Here is a 25,677-nt window from a genome sequence, read left to right as displayed (position 1 = left end):
TTCCAAAAATGGTCCCAGCAGTATTTCTGGTCCCGTCTGCCTTTCTGGAACCATGTCACTCGCCATCAAGAAACAGAATCTTATTTCCTCGCTATCTGAACTTGGGGAGGACCTTGTGCCTTGGGTTCAGGGGAAGTGATGCTACATAACCTTCAAAACTAGGTCATGAAGGCGATAGTTCTTCCACCTGCCTTTCTCTCTTTCAGGATGCTTGGACTTGGAACCCAGCCACCATGCTGCGAGGAAGCCTAAACCAACTGTGGGGAAAGGGCCACGTGGAGAGGAACTGAGGCGTGGGCTTCAACCAGCATTAGCTGTCGCCCTGCGGGGAGGGAGCCCTCAGGGGATCTGGTCTTAGCCTTCCAGCTGAAACCGCAGATAAAGAGGAGCAGAGGTAAGCCATTACTGCTGATGGGCTGCTCTTCCGACCGGACCCGCAGCATACAACCAGGAAGTTCAGATGTAGTTTGACTTTGGACAAGGCTAGATCCACGGGCTCGAAATCCCTGCATTCCTCAGCTTTGCCTTCTCTGTGTTGTCTCCATTTTTCATCTCCTTCTGGGGTTCCCTGGCAACCTCAGGTTCTCCCTACCGAGTGATGTCTTTAAGTTTCATCCATGTGTCAGCGTGTATTATTAGTACTTCATTCTTTTTTAAAAAAATATTTTATTTATTTATTTGACAGAGATCACAGATAGGCAGAGACAGGCATAGAGAGAGAGGGGGGGAAGCAGGCTCCCTGCTGAGCAGAGAGCCCGATGTGGGGCTTGATCCCAGGACCCTGAGATCCTGACCTGAGCTGAAGGCAGAGGCTTAACCCACTGAGCCACCCAAGCACCCGCATTATTACTTCATTCTTATTTACGGCTGAATACTATTCCACCACAGGGACAGACCACCTTTCGCTTATTCACTCATTAGTTGAAGTGTCTCCTTAAATTCTGTACTCTAGGGGCGCCTGGCCGGCTCAGTTGGTGAAGCTTGTGATGCTGATCTCAGGGTTGTGAGTTCGAACTCCACGACGGGGGCAGAGATTACTTAAAAACAAAATCTCAAAAAAATAAGAATAAAAAAATAATTCTGCACTCCAGACATGTTGTTTGCCTCATCCTAGCCCTGGGAGGTGATTGTTGGAAGCAGTGATGTCTAAAACCCTCCAATCCTTGGCTCAGGGGTCCCAGCTCCTAACATCTCATGGCCCTGCCTTATTCACTAAGCTGGTTAAGAACTCTGCTGCATCTTCAAGCATGTCTTTGGAAAGCAACCTCTGTACAAAAATGTAAACAAACACTTATCCAGATTAGCTGGAAGGAAAACAAGAATAAACTCTTTGCAAGCTTTAATTATAACTTAAATATATAGTCTCTTAATGCAGTTTCATATTTCTAAATATATCCAATAACTCACAGTGAATAACAACTATTCAATAGCTCTTTGGTGGTGGGGGCTAAGAATGATACAACAGTTTTTAGCACAACATTTATATAAATGGTAACAGTTGACAAACTTATTTTTAAATTTTATTTAAAGATCTTACTTATTGGAGAGAGAGAGAGAGGATGAAAGGGGAGAGGGTCAGAGGGAGAAAGCAGACTCCTTGCTGCGCAGGGAGCCCAACGTGGGATTTGATCCCAGAACCCTGAGATCATGCCCTGAGCTGAAGGTGGTGGCGTAACCAGCTGAGCCACCCAGGCGCCCAATAGTTAACAGACATAAACATGAAGATCTTTCCTTGTCAGAAGGGCCAACATATTCCTCCTGTTTCCTCTACTTCATCCCACCTGTGAACTGGAGACGTAATTTACAGAGTGTTATCGAACATTTTTAACCAATAACATTTGTCCCAGCTATCTTTTGCTGTGGAACAACTCACCCCCCGCCAACACTTAGTGACTCAAAACGACAACAATTTATTATCATCCACATTTTCCAAGGCCTGGAGTCCAGGACTGTCTTAGCTGGGTGGTTCCCCCTCCAGCTCTCTCTCGAGGTTTCAGCCAGAATGGCGGCTCGGGGTCTCACTGAAAGGCTCGTTTGCCCAGGGGGATCTGCTTTCAAGTTTATTCCCTTGACTGTTAGTGGGTATCCTCAGTTCCTTACCACGGGCCTCTCCATACGGATTCTTGATATGTCCTTGCAATAAGGTGTCTGTCTTCCCCTAGAGCAGGTGACAAGGGGGAGAAAGAGAGAGAGAGTGAGCACAATAGAGCCTGCGGGAACACTAGAACAAACAAGAAGGAAGCTTCAACGGATGCCTTTTATGAGCTACTGTTAGAAGCTACACGCTGTCACCGAACCAAAGTGTGTTCATGAGAAATGAGACACTGAGTCTGGCCCACTCTCCAGGGAAGGGGGATTAAGTAATGTCACTTGAGTGGAGGAATATTAAAGAATTCCTGCATGCGTTCCAAAACTACCTCTCTAATAGAGAACACGTTAAAGTTAATAGTTTCCTAAAGCAGGATGATATGGAGTTTTGGTATTTGACATGTAAATTTGACATGCCTCCCAGGCAGTGCAAGGAAAACCCCTGCTCTGGTCCCTGAGCCGCAGGGTGCCCCCTGCTTTGAATGCCTTCCTCAAAGTGGTCTAAAACCCCCTCTGGTGGCTGGGACTGGCCGGAGCCAGGAGCACCATTTGAATGAGGCGGCCCAGGTCTGGACCAGGACCCGTGCGGACCCTGATCCCCATTTCTCTTTATTGGAGATGCTCTTCCCCTTGACCTTAGGTATGGGGGCAGACAGATGCCCTGATTGAACTTTGGTTCCTTTTTTATTTTTAAGACTTTATTTTTTCATTTGAGGGGGGGGTACAAGCAGGGGTGGGGTGGAGGGAGAGGGAGAAACCGACTCCCCACAGAGCTGGGAACCTGAAGCGCAGCTCGATCTCAGGACCTCGGGGCTCATGACCTGAGCGGAAGGCAGCCACTTCACCAACTGAACCACCCAGGCGCCCGAGGAATGGACATTCTTGGTACAAACAGGACTACGCTTCTCATTGCCATGGGCCCCTTGCCTCTCTGCCCCACCAGTGGTGGGAGTGTGGAAGGCAGGGGTCCAACTGAAGTTGCTGTAGATTTCATTCTAGGAATGCAGTGATTATTGTTTAAAGAATTCAAGAGAAGACATGGTTAGAAGCTGTGTGTTTTTATATTTTTGCCATAAAATTCCAAACAGTAAATGTAACATGACCAGAAAATGCAGGACTGTCTACGTTTTCCTGCGTACTGGACAGAAGACTTGCTTTTGCGGTCCCTGTTGACAAAGCACGGGGACCCCTCCTGTAGGAGTCGTCTCTGGAAGCCAGTATTTATGGGCAGCCCAGTGGATAATGCAATGTCACGAGGAGGATGTGACCAGTGTTAAATAAACGGTGTAGGGACCTGACGAGGTAAAAATATCTAGGTTTTTCCAGTACAGACAAGTTCTAAAGAGCCATGGTACTGTGTGATAATAGGAAACATAGATTGGTCTCTGCTCCTTGTTCCCGACACAGAGCCCCTGAAACCTTTGTAATTTCCTAAGTGATAAGAGCACTAGGAGCACCTTTTATCCCATTGAGGTGACTCTGGGGTGCTCCTGGATGGTTCCAGAGTGGAGGCTGGTCACCAGAAAGGCCAAAGCATCATCAGAAGCTTTTCCAACGGGGCGCTTGGGTGGCTCAGTGGGTTAAAGTCTCTGCCTTCAGGTCATGGTCATGATCTCAGGGTCCTGGGATCGAGCCCCGCATCTGGCTCTCTGCTCAGCAGGGAGCCTGCTTCCCCATCTCTCTCTCTGCCTGCTTCTCTGCCTACTTGTGATCTCTCTCTCTGTCAAATAAATAAATAAATAAATAATTTTTTAAAAAAAGAAGCTTTTCCAGCCTCATCTCTCCTGTTCTCTAGAGAGGGGAGAGGGGCTGGAAATGGAGTTAATGACGGACCATGCGCGTGTGAGGAAGCCTCCATCAAAATCCCAATAGCGTGGGGTTCAGAGGGATTCCAAGTTGGTGAACACAGCCACACCGAGAGGGTGATGCACCCCAAATCCCCAGGAAATTCTAGAAGCTCCTTTGCTTGGGACCCTCCCAGACAGGCTTCCATGTATCTCTTCATCTGGCTGTTTATCCGTATCCTTTATCGTGTTCTGTAATAAACTGGTAAATGTTAAGTCAGTGTTCCCCTGAGTTCTGTGAACTGCTCTAGCAAGTTAATAAAAAACCGAGGAAGGTGTGGTGGGAACCTCTGAGTTAGAGCCAAATCTGACTGCAATTGTGGGTAACCTGGAGACCTGCCACTTGTGACTGGAATCTCAAGTTATTGTAGGGAGGATGGTCTTGTGGGACTGAGCCCTTAGCCTGGGGAAGTGACACTCTCTCCAGGCAGATCCGAGCCAGAATTGAGTTAAATCGTAGGACACCCAGCTGGGGTCACAGAGGACTGCCTGGTGTGGGGAAGAGAACCCTCCCACGCCTGCTGTCTGCAACGTTGTGAGTACTCTAGGTGAGTCATAAAAATGACATTTGCGGAAAGCAAATGCAGAAAGAGGTGAAAAACTGGCTTCTTCTCTACACAGAAGTGAAAAACTGGTTGCTTTTCCTTTTTAGGCACATTTGGCAGTAAAGGACATGAGGAGTTTGTTCCTGCACCAGAACAGGAAGACGTAGAGCCTGGACACTGAGGGTTTTTCAGGTGCTTTGGGCAGACAAGAAACAAATACCTAAGTGCCTCTTCCCTACTTTGTTCTAAATCTTCCTCAATAAATCACACTTTCGCATACGGACCCATGACTTTATAATGCATTTCTTCTTCCCATTGTACAGACAGATCCTGCAAACACATATTTATTTGTCTGGGGTCTCACATACCTTAGGGGCAATGTGGCAGGCAGTTTCAAAGATGGTCCCCAAAGATCCCAGCTTCCTGGTGTTCCTGCCTTTGTGTGATTCCCCCCTCCCCCAACCCCGTCTCCGTGAGTGTGGCCTGAATTACCTGACTGGTTTCTAACAAAGAGAAAATGGCAGAAATGATGGGATAGCATCGCTGCCGTTAGTTTATAAAAAAAAAGACCGCAGCAGTTAGGTGAACTCTCTCCCTTGGTTGTTTGCTTGCTTTCTCTCTCTCTCCCGTTCCCTCCTCCAAATCGAGCCCAGCCAATATGTCAAGAAGTCCAGGCTCTCCTATTGGAAAAGCTACATGAGAAAGAGAGTTCTGGAGGAAGGGAGGGTGCGGGGGAGAGAAACGAGGTACACCCCGGGCCCGCAGCTAACATCCACGCCAGCCAGTCACACAAGAGGCGCCTCTCAGAAATGAACCCCCCGCCCCAGACCCGGTCAAGTCTTCAGTTTTTCCTCATCTTCCATTAAATGGAGGAGGACTAGCTTGTTTGATCCGTGAACCTGTCTCCATTTAGGAAAAAAACAAACCCAACTAAAACAAAATGCCTACTTGTATTACACCAACCATCGATAATCAGAGAAAGCGTGATTATTTTTATGAAATCAAACCATTAAGCGAGTCTCATTTGCCCAAGATTTACCTTCGTTGGGGAATTTTGATTTGTACTAGTGCATCTCTATCTCTACAGGCCGATCAGAACAGAGGTCCTTTGATTTAAAGGACATCGCGGAATAATTTTTTTTTCCTCCTTCTAGTAACCTGAGGGTTTCCTGTGGTTGGGTAATTGGGTAGTGCCTGTCTTTTTTACTCAGCTGAGCCTGGGGATGGAATGTGACCATCAGTGATTTCTCCCATTGACTAAGCACCTGAAGATGGACCTAGGGTTGTCAAGATCTAATAGGATCCTTCCACATGGTACCTGTGGCCTCATATTCACCACAAGGGACAACAATCAAGGCTGCAATAGTATCCGTCCTTGGGCCCAGCGCTGGGAAAATGGGTAGACCATGTGTCCACTTCCTCTATTTCCCTCCATTACCTGCTAAACCTAATTTAGATGCCTATTCCATTTTTTAATGTCTGGTGTGAACACTGCTGTGCTTGTCCCAGCCCTGTGAAGGAGTTGGCAAGGATCCTGTTGGCTGTCTTCTGTTCCTTTAGCTAAAGGCTTGTTCTCTGTTATGCGGACTACAGAAATTCGTGACTGTTATGTTTTCAACTGAGCATGCCCCTGATGTATAAAAAGGGTTCTTTTAGTGTGTTTACTGCTTTTTCCCTCAATTTTATCTTGAATGTATATTGCAACTACTTTTTTCTCATTTTTGTATTTATCATTGAAAACATCTTTCTGAATCATTCATCTAAATCTAAATAAGATTTAGATCTTATTTAACTTTTTAAATTTCTTAAAAGATTTTATTTATTTATGTGTCGGGGGGAGAGAGAATGAGCACAAGCAGAGGGAGCAGCAGAGGAAGAGGGAGAAGCAGTTCTCTGCTGAGCCAGGAGCCCGATGTGGGACTCGATCCCAGGACCCTGGGATCATGACCTGAGCCGAAGGCAGACACTTAACTGACTGAGCCACCCAGGTGCCCCCCCCCAAATTTTAAACTTTTTAGAAGAAGCAAATATGCCTAACGGGGGCTTGAGCTCACGACCCCAAGATCAAGAGTTGCATGTTCCACCAGCTGAGCTGGCCGGGTGCCCTGTTTTCAGCACTTTTCATGCTTCCTTGGTATTTCCTTAGTGGTCTACTTTTTGTTATAGAATCGTTTTTTTCAAGTGATATGGAAGTTCTATCTCCTGTTTTTTTTTTTTTAAAGGATTTTATTTATTTATTTGACAGAGGGAGAGAGAGCACAAATAGGCAGAGAGGCAGGCGGGGGGGTGGGGGGGAGCAGGCTCCCTGCTGAGCAGAGAGCTTGATGTGGGGCTCGATCCCAGGACCCTGAGACCATGACCTGAGTTGAAGGCAGAGGCTTTAACCCACTGAGCCACCCAGGCGCCCCTCTATCTCCTGTTTTTAATTTAGCTTACAAGTACCTGTAAGTGTTTATAAAAACTTATTGGAATCTACGTTTATCTAATTATCAGCAGCAGAAATGAAAGGCTATCTATCTATTCATTCCTTCTCTCCTTTGTCAGTGGGGTGTGAAACTCCTGGGGTCACACAGGAGTCTGGACACTCTGAGAGTCCCCTGGACTGGTGTGTCGGCCCACTTGAGATAACACAGGCTGGGATGTGGACTCCCACTGAGTCCGGCAGCGTGCAGTCTGGAAACACGGGCGTCAGACAGACTGGGTATACACACACTCCTGGTGTCACACAGGCCATACTGTGAGCGTTTCTGGGGTTACATAGACCGGGGTGTTAACACTTTTCAGGTCACAGAAACTGGAATGTGGACACTTCTGGATACATACATATTGGGGGATGGACCTCCCTGGGTCACACAGACCGGAGTGTGGACACCTGTGGGTCACACAGACTGGGTTGTGGAGATTCCCTGGCTCACACCAAGTCAGGAAGGGATCGTGAGGGTGTCTATATCCCAGTCCGTGCCTCCACTAGAGTCCCCATTTATTATTATTGGTTTTTTTAAAGGTTTTATTTATTTGTTTGGGAGAAGGCGAGTGAGAGAGAGAAGTTGCATACGTGCATGAACGGGGGAAGGGAGGGGCAGAGGGAGACACAGATTCTCTGCTGAGCAGGGAGCCCAATGTGGGACTCGACACCAGGACCCCAGGATCATGACCTGAACCAAAGGCAGATGCTTAATGACTGAGCCACCCAGGTACCCCAAGTCCCCATTTATTTTTGTGAACACTTAAGCCCACATCATAACCTCTTGCCCCATTATATCTGGCCGTAGGCTGTATTTCACCAGTAGTGACCACTCTGAAGTCCTTATAAGTTTAGTAGGTGTTCCTCTTCTCTGCTATATATGAGTTCAGCCCAGAAGGCTAGCATTGCCAGGATGTTTACCATGAGCTGGGTTTGAAATCTCACCAAAAGGGCACAGATGTTGAAAGACTTAATTTAGTGACAGTCGAAGTTTAAGGTCAGAAAACGGGGCATGGATGATGGACTAGTTAACATGTGTCAGGGTCAGCGCTCTAAAACAACAGAGTATTGATGGCGAAGTTACTAACAAAAGCCCTTGTCTGAGCTCAGGCCAAGGGAGCGTTAATAATAGTCCTAGCCTTGCCAGTGAAAGGCAACACCACCAGAGGGGAATTGACAGTGGACAAATTAACAGGGACGTGGTTCAAAGTCAGGTAAGAGGGAGCATTGATGGTAGAAGAGTGAGTACACAGGGTTCAATAACAGATCAGAAGGTCACTGATGGTGGGATAAAGAGACCCAGGTTTGAGGTCAAGGTAGGAGGGGCCTGGATTTTTAATTAGTTTGCAATTAATCAACAGTTCGAACAGAACAGTTTGAGTATTGAGGCTGCGAGATGTTGATGTTAGAACAGTTGGCAAATGCTTGAACTCCGACTAGAGAAACATTCAGGGTGTAATGCTTAACAGAAGCCCTGTTTTAGGGTCAGACCAGAGAGATAGGGATGGGAACAATTGAATACATCTATGGGTTTGAGTTTAGTCCAAAGGGGAATAGATTCTAAAATATTTAGCAGCAGCCTGGGTGGCTCAGTCGTTAAGTGTCTGCCTTTGGCTTGGTTCATGATCCTGGGGTGCTGGGATTGAGCCCCACATCGGGCTCCCTGCTCAGTGGGGAGTCTGCTTCTCCCTCTCCCTCTGCCTGCAGCTCCCCTTGCTTGTGCTCTCCTACTCTCTGTCAAATGAATAAATAAAATCTTTTTAAAAATTTTAAAAAAGGAAAATATTTAGCAGAGGCTGGGGTTGGAGTTCAGGTTCAAAGGGCACTGGTGTTGGAAGAGAACTGTACAAGCTCAATGACAGACCCGCAGGGAATCGGTAACACAGTAGTCACCAGAGGATCAGGTTTGAGGTCTAACCAGAGGGGAGTTGAGGGTGGTAAATTGAACGAAGGACTGAGTTCAGGGCGAGGTCTGGAATGGAGGGATTTGGGCATCATTAAATAGCTGTGTTGGATAATTTTAGACTAGTAGATATTTGAATATAGAAGAGTAAATGAGTCCTGGTTGAGAATCACACAGACAACAGAACAAGGACAGTGGGAGAGCTTTGATTAGGGACCAGGATGACACTGAAGATAGAACGACAATAAAAGAGATCCCGGCATGAGGCACCTGGGTGGCTCAGTGGGTTAAGCCTCTGCCTTCAGCTCAGGTCAGGATCTCAGGGCCTTCTGCTCAGCAGGGAGCCTGCTTCCCTCTCTCTCTCTGTCTACTTGTGATCTCTCTGTCAAATAAATAAATAAAATCTTTTTAAAAGAGAGAGATAGATAAATCCTGGCTTGAGAACATATGAGAAGGACATTGATGTCGTAGTGGTTAGCAACGGACCAGGTCTGAGGTCAGACCAGTGGACCATTGGGGCTTAAGGGTTAAAATGGCCTACGTTCCAAGTCAGTTGAGCAAGGAGTGCAGGTTGAATAGTTAAAAGGAAGTGCAGGGGCCACCAGTGTGGCGTTTTTGGATGAAGAGTTAACAGAGATCTGGGTTTGAGATTGGAGGGGTCTTTTGGGTAGAATATGAAAGGAAGGCTCAGGTTCAAGGTCATGCAAGAGGAGCGGTGATGGTAGGATATTTAATAGAGACCCTTGTTTTGAAGGTAGACCAGAAAGGGCACTAATGATAGAATCGTTAAGAGAGAAGGTGACACCAGAGAGGTGGGACCTTGGAATAGTTTGAAACCAGATTGGGCAGCCTTGATGTTGAGGGTTGATGACGATGGAACAGTTTATATATAGAGGTCTGTGTTTGAGGTCAGGGCAGATGGGCACCAGTAATGGAACAGCTACTAAAAGCTCTGGGGTTTAGTTGGTTGAGAAGCCTGTCATGTTGGATTAGTTGAGAGACACCCATGTGAGAATTTATATATTTTTTAATTTTTTTAAAAAGATTGTATTTATTGGGCGCCTGGGTGGCTCAGTAGGTTAAACTTCTGCCTTTGGCTCAGGTCGTGATTTTGGGGTCCTGGGATCGAGTCCCACATTGGGCTCTCTACTTAGCGGGGAGCCTGCTTCCTCCTCTCTCTCTGCCTGCCTATTTGTGATCTGTCAAATAAATAAATAAATAAATAAATTCTTTTTAAAAAAGATTTTATTTATTTATTTGACAGAGAGAGAGAACAAGTAGGCAGAGAGGCAGGCAGAGAGAGAGGGAAGCAGGCTCCCCGTTGAGCAGAGAGCCCGATGCTGAGCTCGATCCCAGGACCCTGGGATTACGACCTGAGCTGAAGGCAGAGGCTTTAACCCACTGAGCCACCCAAGCACCCCCCCATGTCAGAATTTAAATCAAAGGAGGTCTTGGGGCACCTGAATGGCCTAGTGGGCTCAGTCAGTACAGCATGCAACTCTTGATCTCAGGGTTCTAAGTTCGAGTCCCATGTTGGGTATAAAGATTACGTTAAAAAAATAAAATCTTTGGACACCTGGGGGCCTCAGTTGGTTAAGTATCTCTGTTTGCCTGAGGTCTGATCCCACAGTCCTGGGACCGAGCTCCACATCAGGCTCTTTGCTCAGTGGGGAGCCTGCCTCTCCCTGTGCCTGCCAGTCCTCCTGGGTTCTCTCTCTCTCTGACAAATAAGTAAAATCTTTAAAAAAATAAAAAATAAAATCTTAAAAAAGGAGGTCTTGATGGAGTAGAAGCTAACAGAGTCTGGATTTTTTAAAAAGATTTTAATTTTTATTTGTCGGGTGGGGAGAGGTAGGCAGAGGGAGAAGCAGAATCCCCACTGAGCAGGGAGCCCGATGTGGGACTTGATCCTGGGACCGTGAGATCATGACCTGAGGTGAAGGCAGACTCTTAACCCACTGAGCCACGCAGGGATCCCCAGAATCTGGATCTGAGGTTGGACCAGAGATGCCTTGATGGTTCTAGAGTTCCAAAAGGCCCAGTTAGAGCAAAAATCCAGTGATGGTGGGTATTAATTAGAGGCCCAGATTCAGTTGGACCAAAGAGTAGTCAGCAGAATTTCCATTCCAAATAAGACCAGAGGGATATTGATGTTGGAATAGTTGAAAAAAGCTCAGGTTCAATGTCACAGAAGAAGGGAAGTGATAGAATAGTTAACAGACTTGATTTCTGAGGTCTGCCTAGAGGGCAACTGATGCTACAAGTGTTACCAGTGTCCTAGGTTCAAGGTCAGATCGAAGGAGCAATTATAGGAAAATAGTAAATAGAGGCCAGGGTTTGAGGTAAGATCTAGGGGTACAGAGAGGTACAGTTTCTTGAAGTCAAGTGAGAGGAGCAGTGAGTGTGGGAAAGCCCATGGAGGCTCAGGTTTCAGACCTGAGGTGCAGTGATATTCAGTTAACTGAAGCCTGGATTCAAGGACAAAGAATTATTATTATTATTTTTAAAGACCTTATTTATTTATTTGACAGAGAGACAGATCACAAGTAGACAGAGAGGCAGGCAGAGAGAGGGGAGAAGCAGGCTCCGTGCTGAGCAGAGAGCCCGATGTGGGGCTCAATCCCAGGACTCTGGGATCATGACCCGAGCTGAAGGCAGAGGCTTTAACCCACTGAGCCACCCAGGCGCCCTGGACAAAGAATTATTGATGGTGGAATTATAAATAGAGTCTCAGAGTTCAGACCTCTGTAGCACTGATGGGGGAAGAGTTAAAAAGACTCATGTTCAAAGGAAAACCAGGGATGCTTGGGTGACTGAGTTGATTAAGTGTCTGCCTTTGGCTCAGGTTGTGATCCCAGGGTCCTAGGATTGAGCCCTCTCTGGGCTCTCTGCTCAGCGGGCAGCCTGCTTCTCCCCCTGCCTGTGCTCTCGCTGACAAATAAATAAATAAAATCTTTAAAAAAAAAAAACCAAAACCTAAAAAACAGAGGCCCAGGACCTATGGTGGCAAAGTTATAAGTGTCTGCGTTTGGGGTCCTACCAGAGAGGCACTGGTGAAGGAAACATTAAGAGATGCCCAGATTTGAGGTTAGACAAGAGACAGTGACAGTAGACCAGTTAGTTACAGAGGACTGGCCTGACGTTTGGACCACACAGGCATCAATGGTAAAATAACTGGGGCACCTGGGTAGTTCAGTTGGTTAAGCATCTGCCTTCGGTTCAGGTCATGATCCCGGGGTCCTGGGATCGAGCCTCGCATCAGGCTCCCTGCTTAGCTGGGAGTCTGCTTCTCCTTCTCTCTGTCCCCTCTGCATGCCCTGCTTCTGCATGCTCTGTCAAATGAATAAATAAAATCTTTAAAATAAATAGACAAATAATGACAAAATAATTAATGGAGGCCCAGTTTCAACGTCAGGACTTAGGGTCCTCATGGTTGGAATGCTTGCTGAAGCAAAGGGGCACTGATCACAAATGAACAGAATCTGAAATTCAAGGTCAGATCAGAAGACAAGAGCTGGTGGGACATTTACAGAGGCCCTGGTTTGAGATTTGGCCGGTGGGACATTGATGAGATAGTAATTAACAGGGGCTCTGCTTCAAGCTCAGACTACCAAGGCTATCGTGAAATAAACACATGGGTTCAAAGTCAAAGACTAGAATGGCATTGATGGTGGAATGGTTAAGAGTTCCAGATCTGATGTCACACTGGAGGCACAGTGATGATGAACAAGTTAACAGAGGCCTAAATTTGACAAATAAGATGATTTTTTGGGGGGCGCCCGGGTGGCTCAGTGGGTTAAGCCGCTGCCTTCGGCTCAGGTCATGATCTCAGGGTCCTGGGATCGAGTCCCGCATCGGGCTCTCTGCTCAGCAGGGAGCCTGCTTCCCTTCCTCTCTCTCTGCCTGCCTCTCTGTCTCCTGTGATCTCTGTCAAAATAAATAAATAAAAATCTTAAAAAAAAAATGGGGTGCCTGGGTGGCTCAGTGGGTAAAGCCTCTGCCTTCGGCTCAGGTCATGATCCCAGGGTCCTGGGATCGAGCCCCGCATCGGGCTCTCTGCTCAGCAGGGAGCCTGCTTCCCTTCCTCTCTCTCTGCCTGCCTCTCTGCCTACTTGTGATCTCTGTCAAATACATAAATAAAATCTTAAAAAAAAAGATGATTTTTTTTAAGTTGTTTGCTCATTACTTATTTCCTTGTAGGTTGTAAGTCAAGGAAAGTTATCACAAAAATGATTTTAGGGGCACCTGGGTGGCTCAGTGGGATAAGACGCTGCCTTCGGCTCAGGTCATGATCTCGGGGTCCTGGGATCGAGTCCCGCATCGGGCTCTCTGCTCAGCAGGGAGCCTGCTTCCTCCTCTCTCTCTCTCTGCCTGCCTCTCTGCCTACTTGTAATCTCTGTCTGTCAAATAAATAAATAAAATCTTTAAAAAAAAATAATAAAGTAGAATGTCAGGGGCGCCTGGGTGGCTCAGTTGGTTAAGCAACTGCCTTCGGCTCAGGTCATGATCTTGGAGTCCCGGGATCGAGTCCTGCATCAGGCTCCCAACTCCATGGGGAGTCTGCTTCTCCCTCTGACCTCAGCTCTCGTGCTCTCTCTCACACTCTCCCTCTCAAATAAATAGATCTTAAAAAAAAATAGAAGAAGGTGCTAGAGAAAAATGAGGTTTCCCCAAGTGATCTTGGCCGTCCACTGACCTTGGTTGAAATGGAGTGCCTTTTTGGTGTTGCACAGTGTGCAGAAAGAGTTAACACAGCAGGCCTGAACTTCTCTCCTGGGAAAGGCCTGCTTCAAGGATGGCCTTTGGCTGGCACCTAGAAACTTTAGTGTCTTTCAATAGGGTTCTCACCACTCTCTAAATGATGAGTGACTCACTGTGCCTCAACTGTTCATACGCACACTCTGGTTTATGCTGAACACCTGCTTTTCTTCTAGGACAGTCTGGAGTTGGGTATGTGCCAGGCAGGGACCCCTCCGTGTGACCACCCCCCAGAAGCAACCCTGGGCACTCAACCTCTAAGAATGAGTTTCTCTGGTTGTCAGGTAGCATGACAGGGGGGAATTAAGCACATCCTGAGTCCACTGGGAGAGCACCCTTGTGAGCTCATGCCTGGTGTGCCCTGGAGTTCACCCCGGGGCACCATTTCCCTTTGCCAATTGTGCTGTGTCTTTTTACGGGAAGAAATAAAAGGTGTGTATGCAACCATAGGCTGGGACCAAGAGTTCTCCCAGCAGATCTTGAGTCTGGGTGGTCTGGGGGACCTCTGACGCCTACAGACGCATGAAATGCATCATGAACATTCAGCTCACTGATGTCCCTACCTCCTCACCATTTACCATAAGGTCAAGGTGGAAGGACCACGTAGAAATGCTTCCGCCTGCAAGTTAACCACACTGTTATTAACGGTGGCTTCAACAAACCAAGGACTTCTTCCCCACCAACAAGACTGCTAGTGTTAGTTCGGTAGCTCGATAATGCTGGGTGGGGTTGCAGTGCCTGTGGCTCTGTGGATGGACCCTGAGGTCTCAAGACTGTAGGTGCAGCTCCTACTGATGCATCTAGATATGACAGCCTATGCAGCCGGAGGGAAGGGAGCAGCTGGAGCAAGAAGCCTCCTCGGCATCTCTGGCAACTTTGACATTTCCTGGTGACTGAGGTCATTGACAAGGCCTTTTGGTTCTTTTGCCCCCTGTTAATATCCTAAGCTTTCTCTCCTCACTTGGAGGTGCCCTCAAACACGAACATCACTTTATAGACTCTGAGCTGTTCTGGGCCTTGAATTTGGGCCCGGGGTGGGCATGGAAGGAACTACGGGTGGTCTGGGGTTCCTCTGGGGACGGAGAGAGAATCCCCATTCCCTCTCCCCATCAGCAGGAACCACCAGCTCAGGCTTAGGGTCCATGGCTGCTTCTGCATGGGGTTTGTACTCTGCGTCCTCAACTCATCTGGTCCCTGTTTGTGGGGAAGAGCCTTGGGGAGGGGGAAGGGGAGCTGGAAAGCCTCACCCTCCTGAGGAGCCAGTAGAGCCCTGCAGACTAACAGCATGAAATGCCTGTGGTAGAAGCCAATATTCCCCGCCTCAGCTCCCCGACTTGAGTCCCCATCACTGCTCACCTCAACTCCTGTGGGGCCTTGTGACTAGTCCCCCTGCTTCTACCCCTGCACCCCCCTCCAAGTCTGTTCTTTTCATAGAACCTGGAGGGGTCCTCTTCCAACCAAACGGGATCGCGTCCCTCCTCCGCTCATTTGGGTGACTCACCTCTCACTCAGAAAAAGCCCAAGTCCTCACTGTGGCCACAGAGCTCTCCAGGATCAGGCCTGTCTGACTTCATCTCCTACCATACTCTGGTCCAGCCACACCTGCCTCTTCAGTGAGCCCTCTGGCACACTCCAGCCTCAGTGCCTTTGCACTCACTGCCTTTCCTCTCTCCCCCACCCTGCAGCTCTCTCTCACTTCATTCAGGTCTTTGTTTCAATTTCACTACCAGGAATGTCGTTGTCTCTCATCACAGCACCAAAAACAGTACAATCTTCCTTCCGCTCCTATGCCCTTATGTCCCGCCCTCCCAGCACAGGCCATGATATATTTTTGCCTACCAACCACCTGCCATTGAATACGAGCCCCATGAAGGCAGGCACTTCTGTCCGTTGAGGTCACAGCTCTACCGCCCCTCAGTGCCTAGAATGGTTCTGGTGCCCAGCAGGTGCTCAATCATGTCTGTCCAATGCCAGACTGAGCCAAACACTTACAGGGGGGCCCGTGACGGGGAGGCATTCAATGACCGGTTGCTAAGTGAGGAAATTGATGCCTGAAGGTGCGAGCAAGGGAGCAAACCCTGTGCCAGCTCGGGTGCTAGAGCCACCCCCCACCCCCCACCCCAGCAGACCTGGGAGCCAGCCACAGGCACAACCACAGGAACTTTATTTACAAACACAAGGCTGGAGTGGGAGATGGGTGGGCAGGTGACCCGGCAGGACCTACTTCTGCTCCCGCCTCCAGACGATGACCATGCCGCTGGCGTCGCTGGAAGCCAGCAGACTCTCATCACAGTTGAAGCTCACGTCCAGCACGGGGGCGCTGTGGCCCTGAAGCTTGTTGACGGCAGCCTTGGCGGCCCGCTCCACATCGAAGAAGTGCACACACATGTCCTCACTGCCGGTCACTGCCCAGGGTAGGGGGAGGAGGGGGGTCGTTGGGAGTTGGTGGCAGAGGCAGCAGGGTGCCCTGGGAGGGACAGTCCCTGGACCTGGGTCACCTGGCTGTTTTAGTCCCATGTCCAGAGTGTGAGGTCTCTGAGCTGTTGGGGGTTGGAGGGGGTAGACTATGTCTCATGTTGTGAGGTTCCTGGACTCTTGGGGGTCTTTGTTCAACGCGGGAGGCTGCTGGGGTGAGAGCTCTCAAGGCCCGTAAAGTCCGGGCACCAGAGGGCCGTGGTGTCCATCCCTGCCCCGCTCTAAGCCACCCAGACACCCCGAACTCTGCGGGACTCACCCACGCAGGCCCCCTGGCGGAAGGACATGAGGGGGCAGAAGATGCTGCGCACAGGGTGCGAGCTCTGCTCAATGGGGAAGCTTCTTTTCAGCTGCAGCGTCCCCTCGTTGTCCACCACCCTGAGGGAAGGATGGCAGTGGGTCAGGGCGTCGCCTCAGCTCTGGCCGGCAGTGAACGGGGGGTGAGGGGGTGGGGGGCAATGGTTTGTGTCCCCACCCCCAGGCCCGAGTTCTTTCCAAGGCTCACGAGGTCTGGTTTTGAGGCGACTGCGTAAACCTATCAAGCAGGGCTGGCACGTGCGTTCTTGAGGGTCTGGAAGCTACCTGGGAAGCTACCTGGCGGTGGAAATGGGGAGCCTAGGCAGCGCGGTTCCCTGGTTTCTCTTTCTAAGAGACCTTGGTTGGTTAAGATGGGCACAAGGAGGGGACAGGGCCGACCAAACTGGACACCCCCGTGCCGTGGGAAACGAAGGGGCCATTCCAAAGAATGGATGAGCCAAAGGCACTGCAGGGTTCCAGAAGCATCCTCTGGTGAGGAGCGCGAGATGTGGGAGAGGATGGAGGAGGAGCCTGCTTCCATGAAAAGACCCTCCCTCTGAAAAGTGGGGAATGGGGGCACACACACGCCTCGGATTACAAGGGGAGAACAAAACAGGAAGGTGCACACAGAGTCATTGGCCGAGGTGGCAGAAGAGGGAGGAAGGAAGGGAGAGGATGGGGGGGAAGAGCCCTGCATTTGGGAGTATGCCTAAATTAAGACTTACACATACGACTATGTGCGTGTGTGAATTTCTTTTTTTTTTTTAAAAAGCAGAAAAACAAAAGAGTACAAAAGGAAACATCTTGCGGGCGGTGCCCTTCAGGCCTGGCTGGACATTGCTGGGGGAGCTTTTCAGTACACCAACGCACCCAGTTCCGCCGCAGGGCTTCTGAAATCACTGGCCTGGAGTGGGGCCTGGCCATGATTCTGTGAAGCCCTCCAGGTCATTCTGGCGTGCAGCCCAGGCTGAGAACTGCGTTTGGGTAATGTGTCACAGGTGAGCGGGGATAGTAAATTCCTCCACTCAAAAACACCAAAAAGGAAAAAGAGAAAAAAAAGGGAAGGAACGGAGGGAGGGAAAGAGGAAGGAAGAAAGGAAGGAAGAAAAGGCCACTGCTCTGAGAGGGCTCTAGTCTATTTTATGCCTCAGGTGGCTCATCTGTGAAATGGGCATGATCACAGGCCCCTCCTCACAGCCCTGTTCTGAGGATTAAGTGGAGTGCTAGGTATGAGGCGTTCCCCAGGGCCTGGTGGCAGCCCTCGCTCCGTCAGCACCAGCTACTTCTGCCACCACTCTTCCCACTGACAGCCGGCATCATCATCAGGAGACCTGACTTCCCTGCTCACTCAAATTAACCTGATGGAGGAGACAGGCTCTCAGGCCCTAGCCACGCCAGTCCGATGGTGGCAGCAGGCCCTGCCTCTCCCGGCGGCCTGGAAGGGGGAGTACCCACCTGTAGAGCAGCAGCTTGTTGAGGCAAGCGTTGATGAGCAGCGAGGGGTCCCGGGCCTCGCGGCTGACCCAGGAGCGCGCGGAGATGCTGGTCACGGGGCTCCCCTCATGCACCACCAGTCGCTTGGCTTTGGTCAGCTTCCCTGGAACGACAGCGGGAGAGGGGGCACAAGTAAGAGGCTGTGTGCTGGGACGGTGGCAGCCCGAATACCCCAGATGCAGGCCTGGGGCTGGCCTACCTGTGGCCATGTCGAAGAGGAAGGAGAAAACACTGCCACGGTCATCGCCTGCCCAGAGCAGCCGGCCAGGGGCATCGAAGGACAGAGCGAGGACCCGGCCTGTCAGCTTGCTGGAGCCCCCCTTCACTTTCTTGCCCGTGGAGATGTTCATGACGTGCACGTTGTGCTTGGCATTCCCCACCTGCGGGGGAGACCAAGCACGCCACACACTGCACTCAGCCCATCCCTCCTGGGATCTGACCACGACAGAACTGCTGTCGATGGAACTGGCTGGTTCCTACTGGAATCTAACCCTGGGGCGGCTGCAGCGGGGAGACTGGGAGATGACCGAGGTTTGTGATCCTTCAGAGCCAGAGCCAGCCCCTCTTGCCATCTAACCAGGATGGGCAGCTGCCCCTTAGCATGCCCCCCAACCCTGTGAATGGCAAACCACAGGGCCATCCCAGGCTGGTAAGGACAGCCGGTCTGGCTCCTGACTGGTCCTCACCAGAGACTTGATCACACTGGGGCCAGAGCTGCAGCTGAAGGAACCCCAGAATGCAACAGGCTCACTCAGCGGGTCCCCTCTCTGCCAATCGGGGCCTGGCCAGATTTTCACTTCCTTTCCCCGCCCTTTGACTCTCAGTCCTGGGGTCAGACCGCAGTGGAGCTGTGCCACTGGGAGGAGCCCAGTCTTCCGACTAGCCATCCTGCCCCCCAACCAGTGGCCCCCGTGGCTGGAGAATAGCAGCACTGCTGTTGATGGGACCGAAGGGGTACCAGAACCGGGACTCTGGCTCCTGACTGGTCCCCCCTGGTGTCTGTCACAGCAAGTCAACCCAATGTCAAGCACAGCGGCCCGGTTCTGACCTATTTCCCTCTGAGTCCGACCGCATGGACAACTGAGATGAGGGACTGGAGGGGAACCCCCTCCCGCCACACCCATACTGACTCCCCAGGATGGCTCTCCAGGCCCGGCTGCCCCACCCTTGGTGAGCGGGCACCCTGAAGCCTGACCACTGTAAGGTTGTTGTTGACCGGCTGGAAGGTGCAGCAGAGCAGTTCGGCGCCGTCGGGATCAGGAATCTCCCGGATGCAGCGGCCGTCCTCAGAGGCCCAGATGCGCATGGTAGCGTCGAGTGAGGTGGACACGAGGATGTCGTTGGAGAGGGACCAGGCGAAGTCGGAGACACCGCGGGTGTGGCCCCGCAGCACACGGAGCACTGTGGGCGGGGCGGGCACCAGCTGGCACAGGGAGATGCTGCCATCCAGGGAGCAGCAGGCCAAGCGGTGCCGGTCGTCATTGGCAAAGCGCACCCTTGGGACTGCAATGCCAAGAAGCCGCTTGTGGGACACGGCACACTCGCCAGGTGCTTTCATTTATAAAAGGCTCTGCTGTGTGCACTGGGGGCTGGAACCCACTTTGCTGAGCATGGGGGCTTCTGCAAAAGGCTTTCCTTGGCTGAGAATGGGAGTGGGAACCCTAGAAGGCCCTCTGCCAAAAGCTCCCTACACTTTAGCCAGTGTTTTACAGTTACCAACGTCTCGGCAGTTTGCAAAGCCTGCGCTGCCCATTGTGAGGGGATTTCTCTGTAGCCAAGGCTCTAAACTCTTCCAAGCAACTCATGACCCCGGAAGCCTTCTGCAAAGTCCTCTTTTGAGCTGCCGGGCCCTTTTACAATAGCCCAAGTACTTGAGATCTTGCGGGCCGCTTTACTTTGCAGAGGGCTTGTGGGCTTGGGGAGAGGTTTAGGGATGGCAACCCCTCCTTCGGAGGTGGGCTGGAGACTCTGAGTTCCAGAAGGGTGTGCACTGAGTAGCTGTCCCAGTTTGGGAAAATGAGTGGTGAGGGGACCCGCTACCTGCTGGCTTACCTGCCTCATCCACGTGCTGGTCGAAAACATGGTACATGCCCGCAAAGGCGTAGTTCTCACTCAGTGATGTGTCCCCAGCCATGGCACGACTTGCTTCTGCTGCTGATGTGGGTACCACACTGCCAGGGGGCCTGGACCCCAACAGGAGTTGGGGGGTTAACATGAAGTAGGTCCTAGCATTCAGGCCCTATGGTCCCTCTCCCCCTTACAGGCCCCAGCTCATAACTGCCCCTTGCATACCTGTCCTCATAGACGGCACGGTTCATCTGTGCCTGCAGCTGGTAGGAGCCTCGGCTGACGGAACGGCGGTGCCCACGGGCCCCTAGGGCCCGAGGATCATCCTCAAAATCCTGTAAACGGAAGGTCAGGGTGGGCACATCTTGAAGATGGTCCTCAAGAACGTGTGAGGTCTGGAGTCTTCAAAATATACCCAGAACCAGATCCCTTCTCACCCTACCCACCACCATGACCACTGCCTGTACTACCGGGGTGGCCTCGGCACTAGCTCCCCACTGAGTGGATACTCAATAAATATTCTATGAGGAAAGAATGGACACTTTCCCCCTGAAAACCACTCAGAGCCAGCTCTTGCTTCATTCCAGCCTCAGCTCAACTGTCACCTCCTCGGAGAGGGCTTTCCTGATCATCCCCATCAGAAATAGCTCCCCTCTGTTCCCCACAGGAGTCTCATTTTACCCCCAAGCCTGCTTTACTTTTCCATCTTAGGAAGCCATGTTAATTATTGATTTATTTGGCTTCGCATATCTCTTGACCCATTTATCTTGTTTATTGCCTATTTATCAATGTGTTCATCTTGTCTGTTGTCCATTTATTGAGTTATCACGTTATTATCTTTTCCAAAAAAGATTTTATTTATTTATTTGTCAGAGAGAGAGAGAGCACACAAGCAGGCAGAGGCAGAGAGAGAAGCAGGCTCCCCACCGAGCAAGAAGCCCGATGCGAGACTCCATCCCAGGACCCTGGGGTCATGACCTGAGCCTAAGGCAGCGGCTTAACTAACTGAGCTCCCCAGGCATCCCACGTTATTATCTCTTTCTGCCCTTTGCTTCTCCTAAGAGCCTGGCACAGTGCCTTGCACAGAGCAGGTGCCCGACAAATGTGCTGAGTGAATGCATATGGACAGGGGTGGTGTGCATGGCAGGCAGTGTGGGGAGGAGCTCACCTCCATGCGGTCTAGGGTAGTTCGGCTGCTGCGAACGATGCTGTTGCTATAGGCACGGGCACTGCCTGGCTCGGAGAGGGGCCCGTATCGCTGGCCCAGCAGCTGCCCACGCAGCCTCAGGTACTGCCGACGCAGCGCTGGGGGGTGCCCAGCCTTGGCATTCTCCCGCAGCAGCTGGCTGCGCCGTCGGATGTACTGTGTCCGAAACTGTGGAAACGTTGGTGTGCGGTACGCGTTGTACCTATGATGGCAGGAGGCAGGACGGGCAGCAGGCACAGGATAGAGGGAATCAATCAGCCCAGGGGACAGGGAAAGAGAGTGAGGTGTGTGGCAGCGAGGGGTCAGGAGGACAAGTGATCAGCAGTGGTGATGGGGGTCCCTCTGGTGCTGTGATGAGAGTGGATCTACAGTAATAAAAGGCATGGCGATGAGGACACTGTGCTGACAATGGAGGCCGTCTGCAGCTTTGCTGGAGTTGGTATGGGGTGACTGAGTCAGTGTAGACAATAGCAGGCGTCAGGGTGACATGGTGATGGGGGGGTCAGTGTGGGCAATGGTAGAAATCAGAATGGGATGGTGATGGGGTCAGATTGGGGAAGTGATGATGGTAAGAGAAGGCTGCGGGGGGGGGCAATGGTGGGGAATAGGATGTCACCAGCCTGAGCTCCATCATCCCCTTCCAAAGGCTCTGACAGCACAGCCTCTTTGCGCATGCCCAGATCTGGCTGCGTTTTCCCCGCATGCTCTTTTCGACCCTCTTGCCAGCCCTACACGCCCCCACACCCTGCTACTGCGCATGCTCACCTCCAGCATGCCCACGCAGCCGCATAAAACCAGTTCTCCGCCCAGCCTTACTTATCGCCATTGCGCATGCACCTCAGTAACTTCCGCTCCCATGGGCTTCGACCCCACGCCTCACCTCGCGTCTACTGCTAAGACCTGCTGCCACACCGCGGCCATTCCCCGGCCTCCTCTTCTGGCGTGTCCGCCCGCGGGAGCCTGCAGGACAAAGGGCCTGGGATGTCAAAGTTTCAAGTGAAGGGATTTAATTCCGCCCCTTCTGTCAGACGATCTTTGCCGTAGACACCAAGTCCCTCGACGCCGGGACGTCGCGAAATACCACCCGGCAGCTAGCATGTTCATCACCCCAGCCCTGCCCTGCTTTGCCCTTCCCGGGCAGTTCCCGGAAGACTCACAACAGCGATTCAGATCTGATCCCGCCCCTCCCCGGTCACCATAGCGACGCCCCTCCTCCTGTCTAGCAATCCTTCTTGGCATTCCCCATCCCCCGCCGCCCTCCGCCTTCCCTTCTCAGGTTCAAGAGCAGAGCCGGGGATCAGAGACCACCTCCGGAGCTGCCTCCGGCTCTTGAGGCCCCCGGGGCGGCCCTGAGACCAGTGTCGCCCTTTCCTTCTGTCTCTCGGCTCCCTCTCTCAGGCTCCAGCAAGATGGCCGCCTACTGCCAGGAAGAGCTGCCAAGCCCAGAGCGAATGGATAGGAATCTTTCCCAGGGCGTGGGAGAACCACGCAAGCGCGCTTTGGGACAGTAGCTTCCGGTACTGGATGGAGGCTCCACCCCTTAAGTTCTACCCACCCACCCCCAATCCCTAATGGCACTTTTTGTATACACAAGAATAACGTCCAGGGACCAGAGAGACGGTCGAGTATGCGAATCACTCCCCCAAAATTAGAAGTACTACTTTCTTTTGAAACCGTGGAATAAACAGCACAATCTTGGCTAAGCAACATTTGAAGCATGGGAGGGACCCCCATCACTACTGCTGATCACTTGTTATACCATCAAAAGTAATCACACATGCAGAGGTTCCTAGTCTGTTCTCCAGTTCTTAAAGTGATTGATGAGCATCCAGACAACCCTGGGATGAGAGTAGTCTGTTCTGTGGTGGGGGTGTGTGTGGGGTGGAGTTGGATGGTCCCAGGAATCTTGGTCTGGGCCTGAGTCTCCAAAGGCAGAAAACATTTAAGTAGGCACAACAGGCTTTGGATCCCAAGAAGTTGTCTGAACCATCCTTATTTCAACAGGAAGTTGCAACTCTTAACTGTTTATCTTTTTTTTTTAAGTAATCTACATCCAACATGGGGCTCAAACTTACTTCACTGAGATCAGCAGTTGCATGATCTACCAAATGAGCCAGCCAGGTGCCCCTCTATTCATCTTAATGTGGTCAGGATTAAAAGAACTTAAAAAATTGAAATACAAAATCTAGTAGCTTCCCATTGGATCTTAACATCCACTAACTGCTACAATTCTCAAAACTTTTATTTTTCACACTACTTTTTATAACATACAATAATCTGAACAGTTTTAAAAAAATCTTATTTATTTGTCAGAGATCGAGAGGGCGTGCACATACACAGGCAGGGGGAGCTGTAGGCGGAGGGAGGAGCAAGCTCCCTGCTAAGCAAGGAGCAGGATGTGGGACCCTATGCCAGGACTCTGGGATCATGACCTGTGCCAAAGGCAGACGCTTAACTGAGCCACCCGGTGTCCCTAATCTGAACAGTTTTAAAGCCACTTGAAATGAGGAGACCCAGAGCGCCTGGGTGCCTCAGTGGATTAAACCCTCTGCCTTGGACTCAGGTCACGATCCCAGGGTCCTGGGATGGAGCCCCGCATCAGGCTCTCTGCTCAGCAGGGAGCCTGCTTCTTTTCCTCTCTCTCTGCCTGCTTCTCTGCCTACTTGTGATCTCCGTCTGTCAAATAAATAAATAAAATCTTAAAAAGAAAAGAAGAAGAAATTAGGAGACACATCCAAAACACGAATTGCACTTTGTGTGTTCTAACAAAAACGGACCACTCTGTTTTGGATCAACAGAGCACCTCCTTTGTCAATATAACTAAGCTGTGGGTGTCTTTTAAAAATTTTTTTAAAAGGTTGTATTTATTAATTTGACAGAGAGAGAGAGAAAGAGTGCATGCACAAGGAGGGGGAGCAGCAGGAAAAGGAAGAGGGAGAAGTAGGTTCTCTGCTGAGCAGAGAGCCTGATGCCAGGGTTCGATCCCAGAATCATGACTCCAGCTGAAAGCAGACATTTAGCAGTGAAGGTGCCCCTATGTGTGTCTTTTTAAATACCTTCTATTTGATGGTTGCTAAAGAATAAACTGTTTCACTGCACAAACATGTAACCACTAACATTTATTGGCTAATATGCTGGTCACATGGTGATCTACATGTATTAATCCATTTAATACTAATAACTGAATGTTCTGGGCCTCCTTACTATCTCCATTTTACAAATGAGGAACGCTGAAGCCCAGGGAGTTCAAGGGTGACATTTTATTGAACTGGTCTCCTATTTGAGACCAGCATCGGGTTTATTTTCAAGTATTTTTCTTGCCATAAAGGATGCTATGACCAACCTCTTTCTCATTCACACCTTAGCCCTCCCTGGATGGGGCCCCGCCCCTTCATACCACCACTCAGCTTCCGAAGAAACATGGTGGGGAAAAAAGTACAGGAAAGTCAGGGATGCCAGCGACACGTATTCTCTGAACTGCTGGAATTGGTTTTTTGTTGTTGTTGTTTTTACAATATTCTGTATGTTAAAATTTCAAAAATTATTTTTAAAATTTCACTCCTATCATGCTATAAGATACTAGATAAGACCTAATGATAGGGTTGAGGTAAGTAGGAATGAAATAATGCATAGTAAGTGTTCATAACACCTGTTGTGTGAACGTTTGCTGTTTTTCTGAGGAGTTCTACAGTACTTTTCAGAAGGCAGTAGAACTTGGCCACTGCTGTAGGCTCTGCCAAATAGGAGCTGTGATCTTGGGAAAATCACTTAATCCCTTTGTAGCTCAGTCTCCTCATCTGAAAAAAAATGGCCTCATAGGGTCATTTTTTTAGTCCTAAATGAGTATTAACTCATTTAGGACTAAATGAGTTAATACTTGTAAAGCTTAGAGAGCATCTGGAGAAGAGAAAATACCCACTAAAGGTTGACTGCTTGAGTGCCTGGGTGGCTCAGTCATTAAGCAGCTGCCTTTGGCTCAGGTTGGGATCCCAGAGTCCTGGCATTGAGCCCCAAATCAGGCTCACTGCTTCGAGGGAGAACTGTTCTCTCTCTCCCACTCCCCCCGCTTGTGTTCCCTCTTTCACTGTCTCTCTGTCAAAAAATAAATAAATAAAATCTTTTTTTTTTTTTTAAATAAAGGTTGAATACTATCAGTTGTTTTAAGACCTTTTCCCCATATACAGCTCCATCTGCCAGAGGTTGTTCTGGTGCAGAAATAATGTGAATTAACAGCCACAGCCGTCTCTTACATTTGTTGTGTTTTGCATTTTTTTTAAGATTTTATTTATTTATTTGACAGCGAGAGAGAGATCACAAGTAAGCAGAGAGGCAGGCAGAGAGAGAGAGGGAAGCAAAGCAGAGAGCCTGATGTGGGGCTTGATCCCAGGACCTTGAGACCATGACCTGAGCCAAAGGCAGAGGCTTAACCCACTGAGCCACCCAGGGTCCCCATATTTTGCATTTTTCTCTAAAATATTTACACACTCTCACTGGGTTAAACAAGGGGTTTTGAACAAGTTGGTGACAGAAGGCAC

At 50.1% G+C, this 25,677-nt stretch overlaps 1 protein-coding gene across 3 annotated transcripts; it reads right to left on the bottom strand.

Moving 5' to 3' along the window:
• Window positions 1-15,743: 15,743 nt before the first annotated feature.
• Window positions 15,744-22,627, bottom strand: WDR13 (WD repeat domain 13). Of its 3 annotated transcripts, none has more exons than XM_032330681.1 (10): window positions 22,411-22,627; window positions 22,023-22,102; window positions 21,104-21,344; window positions 20,161-20,270; window positions 19,921-20,051; window positions 19,064-19,371; window positions 18,068-18,248; window positions 17,830-17,971; window positions 16,337-16,455; window positions 15,744-16,007 (listed from the first exon to the last, which is right to left on the bottom strand). In XM_032330681.1, exons 2-10 carry the CDS (start codon window positions 22,061-22,063, stop codon window positions 15,823-15,825), a joined length of 1,458 nt encoding a protein of 485 aa, XP_032186572.1. In that variant the 5' UTR covers window positions 22,064-22,102; window positions 22,411-22,627; the 3' UTR covers window positions 15,744-15,822. The 3 variants fall into 3 exon arrangements, with proteins under 3 accessions (XP_032186572.1, XP_032186571.1, XP_032186573.1); XM_032330680.1 differs by having other exon boundaries at window positions 22,451-22,627; XM_032330682.1 differs by lacking the exon at window positions 22,411-22,627 and having other exon boundaries at window positions 21,104-21,310; window positions 22,023-22,140.
• Window positions 22,628-25,677: the final 3,050 nt, after the last annotated feature.

The sequence above is a fragment of the Mustela erminea genome, chromosome X (assembly GCF_009829155.1).
Source record: "Mustela erminea isolate mMusErm1 chromosome X, mMusErm1.Pri, whole genome shotgun sequence".
NCBI classification, from domain to species: Eukaryota; Metazoa; Chordata; class Mammalia; order Carnivora; family Mustelidae; genus Mustela; species Mustela erminea.
This window is presented reverse-complemented; position numbering and strand designations above follow the sequence as displayed.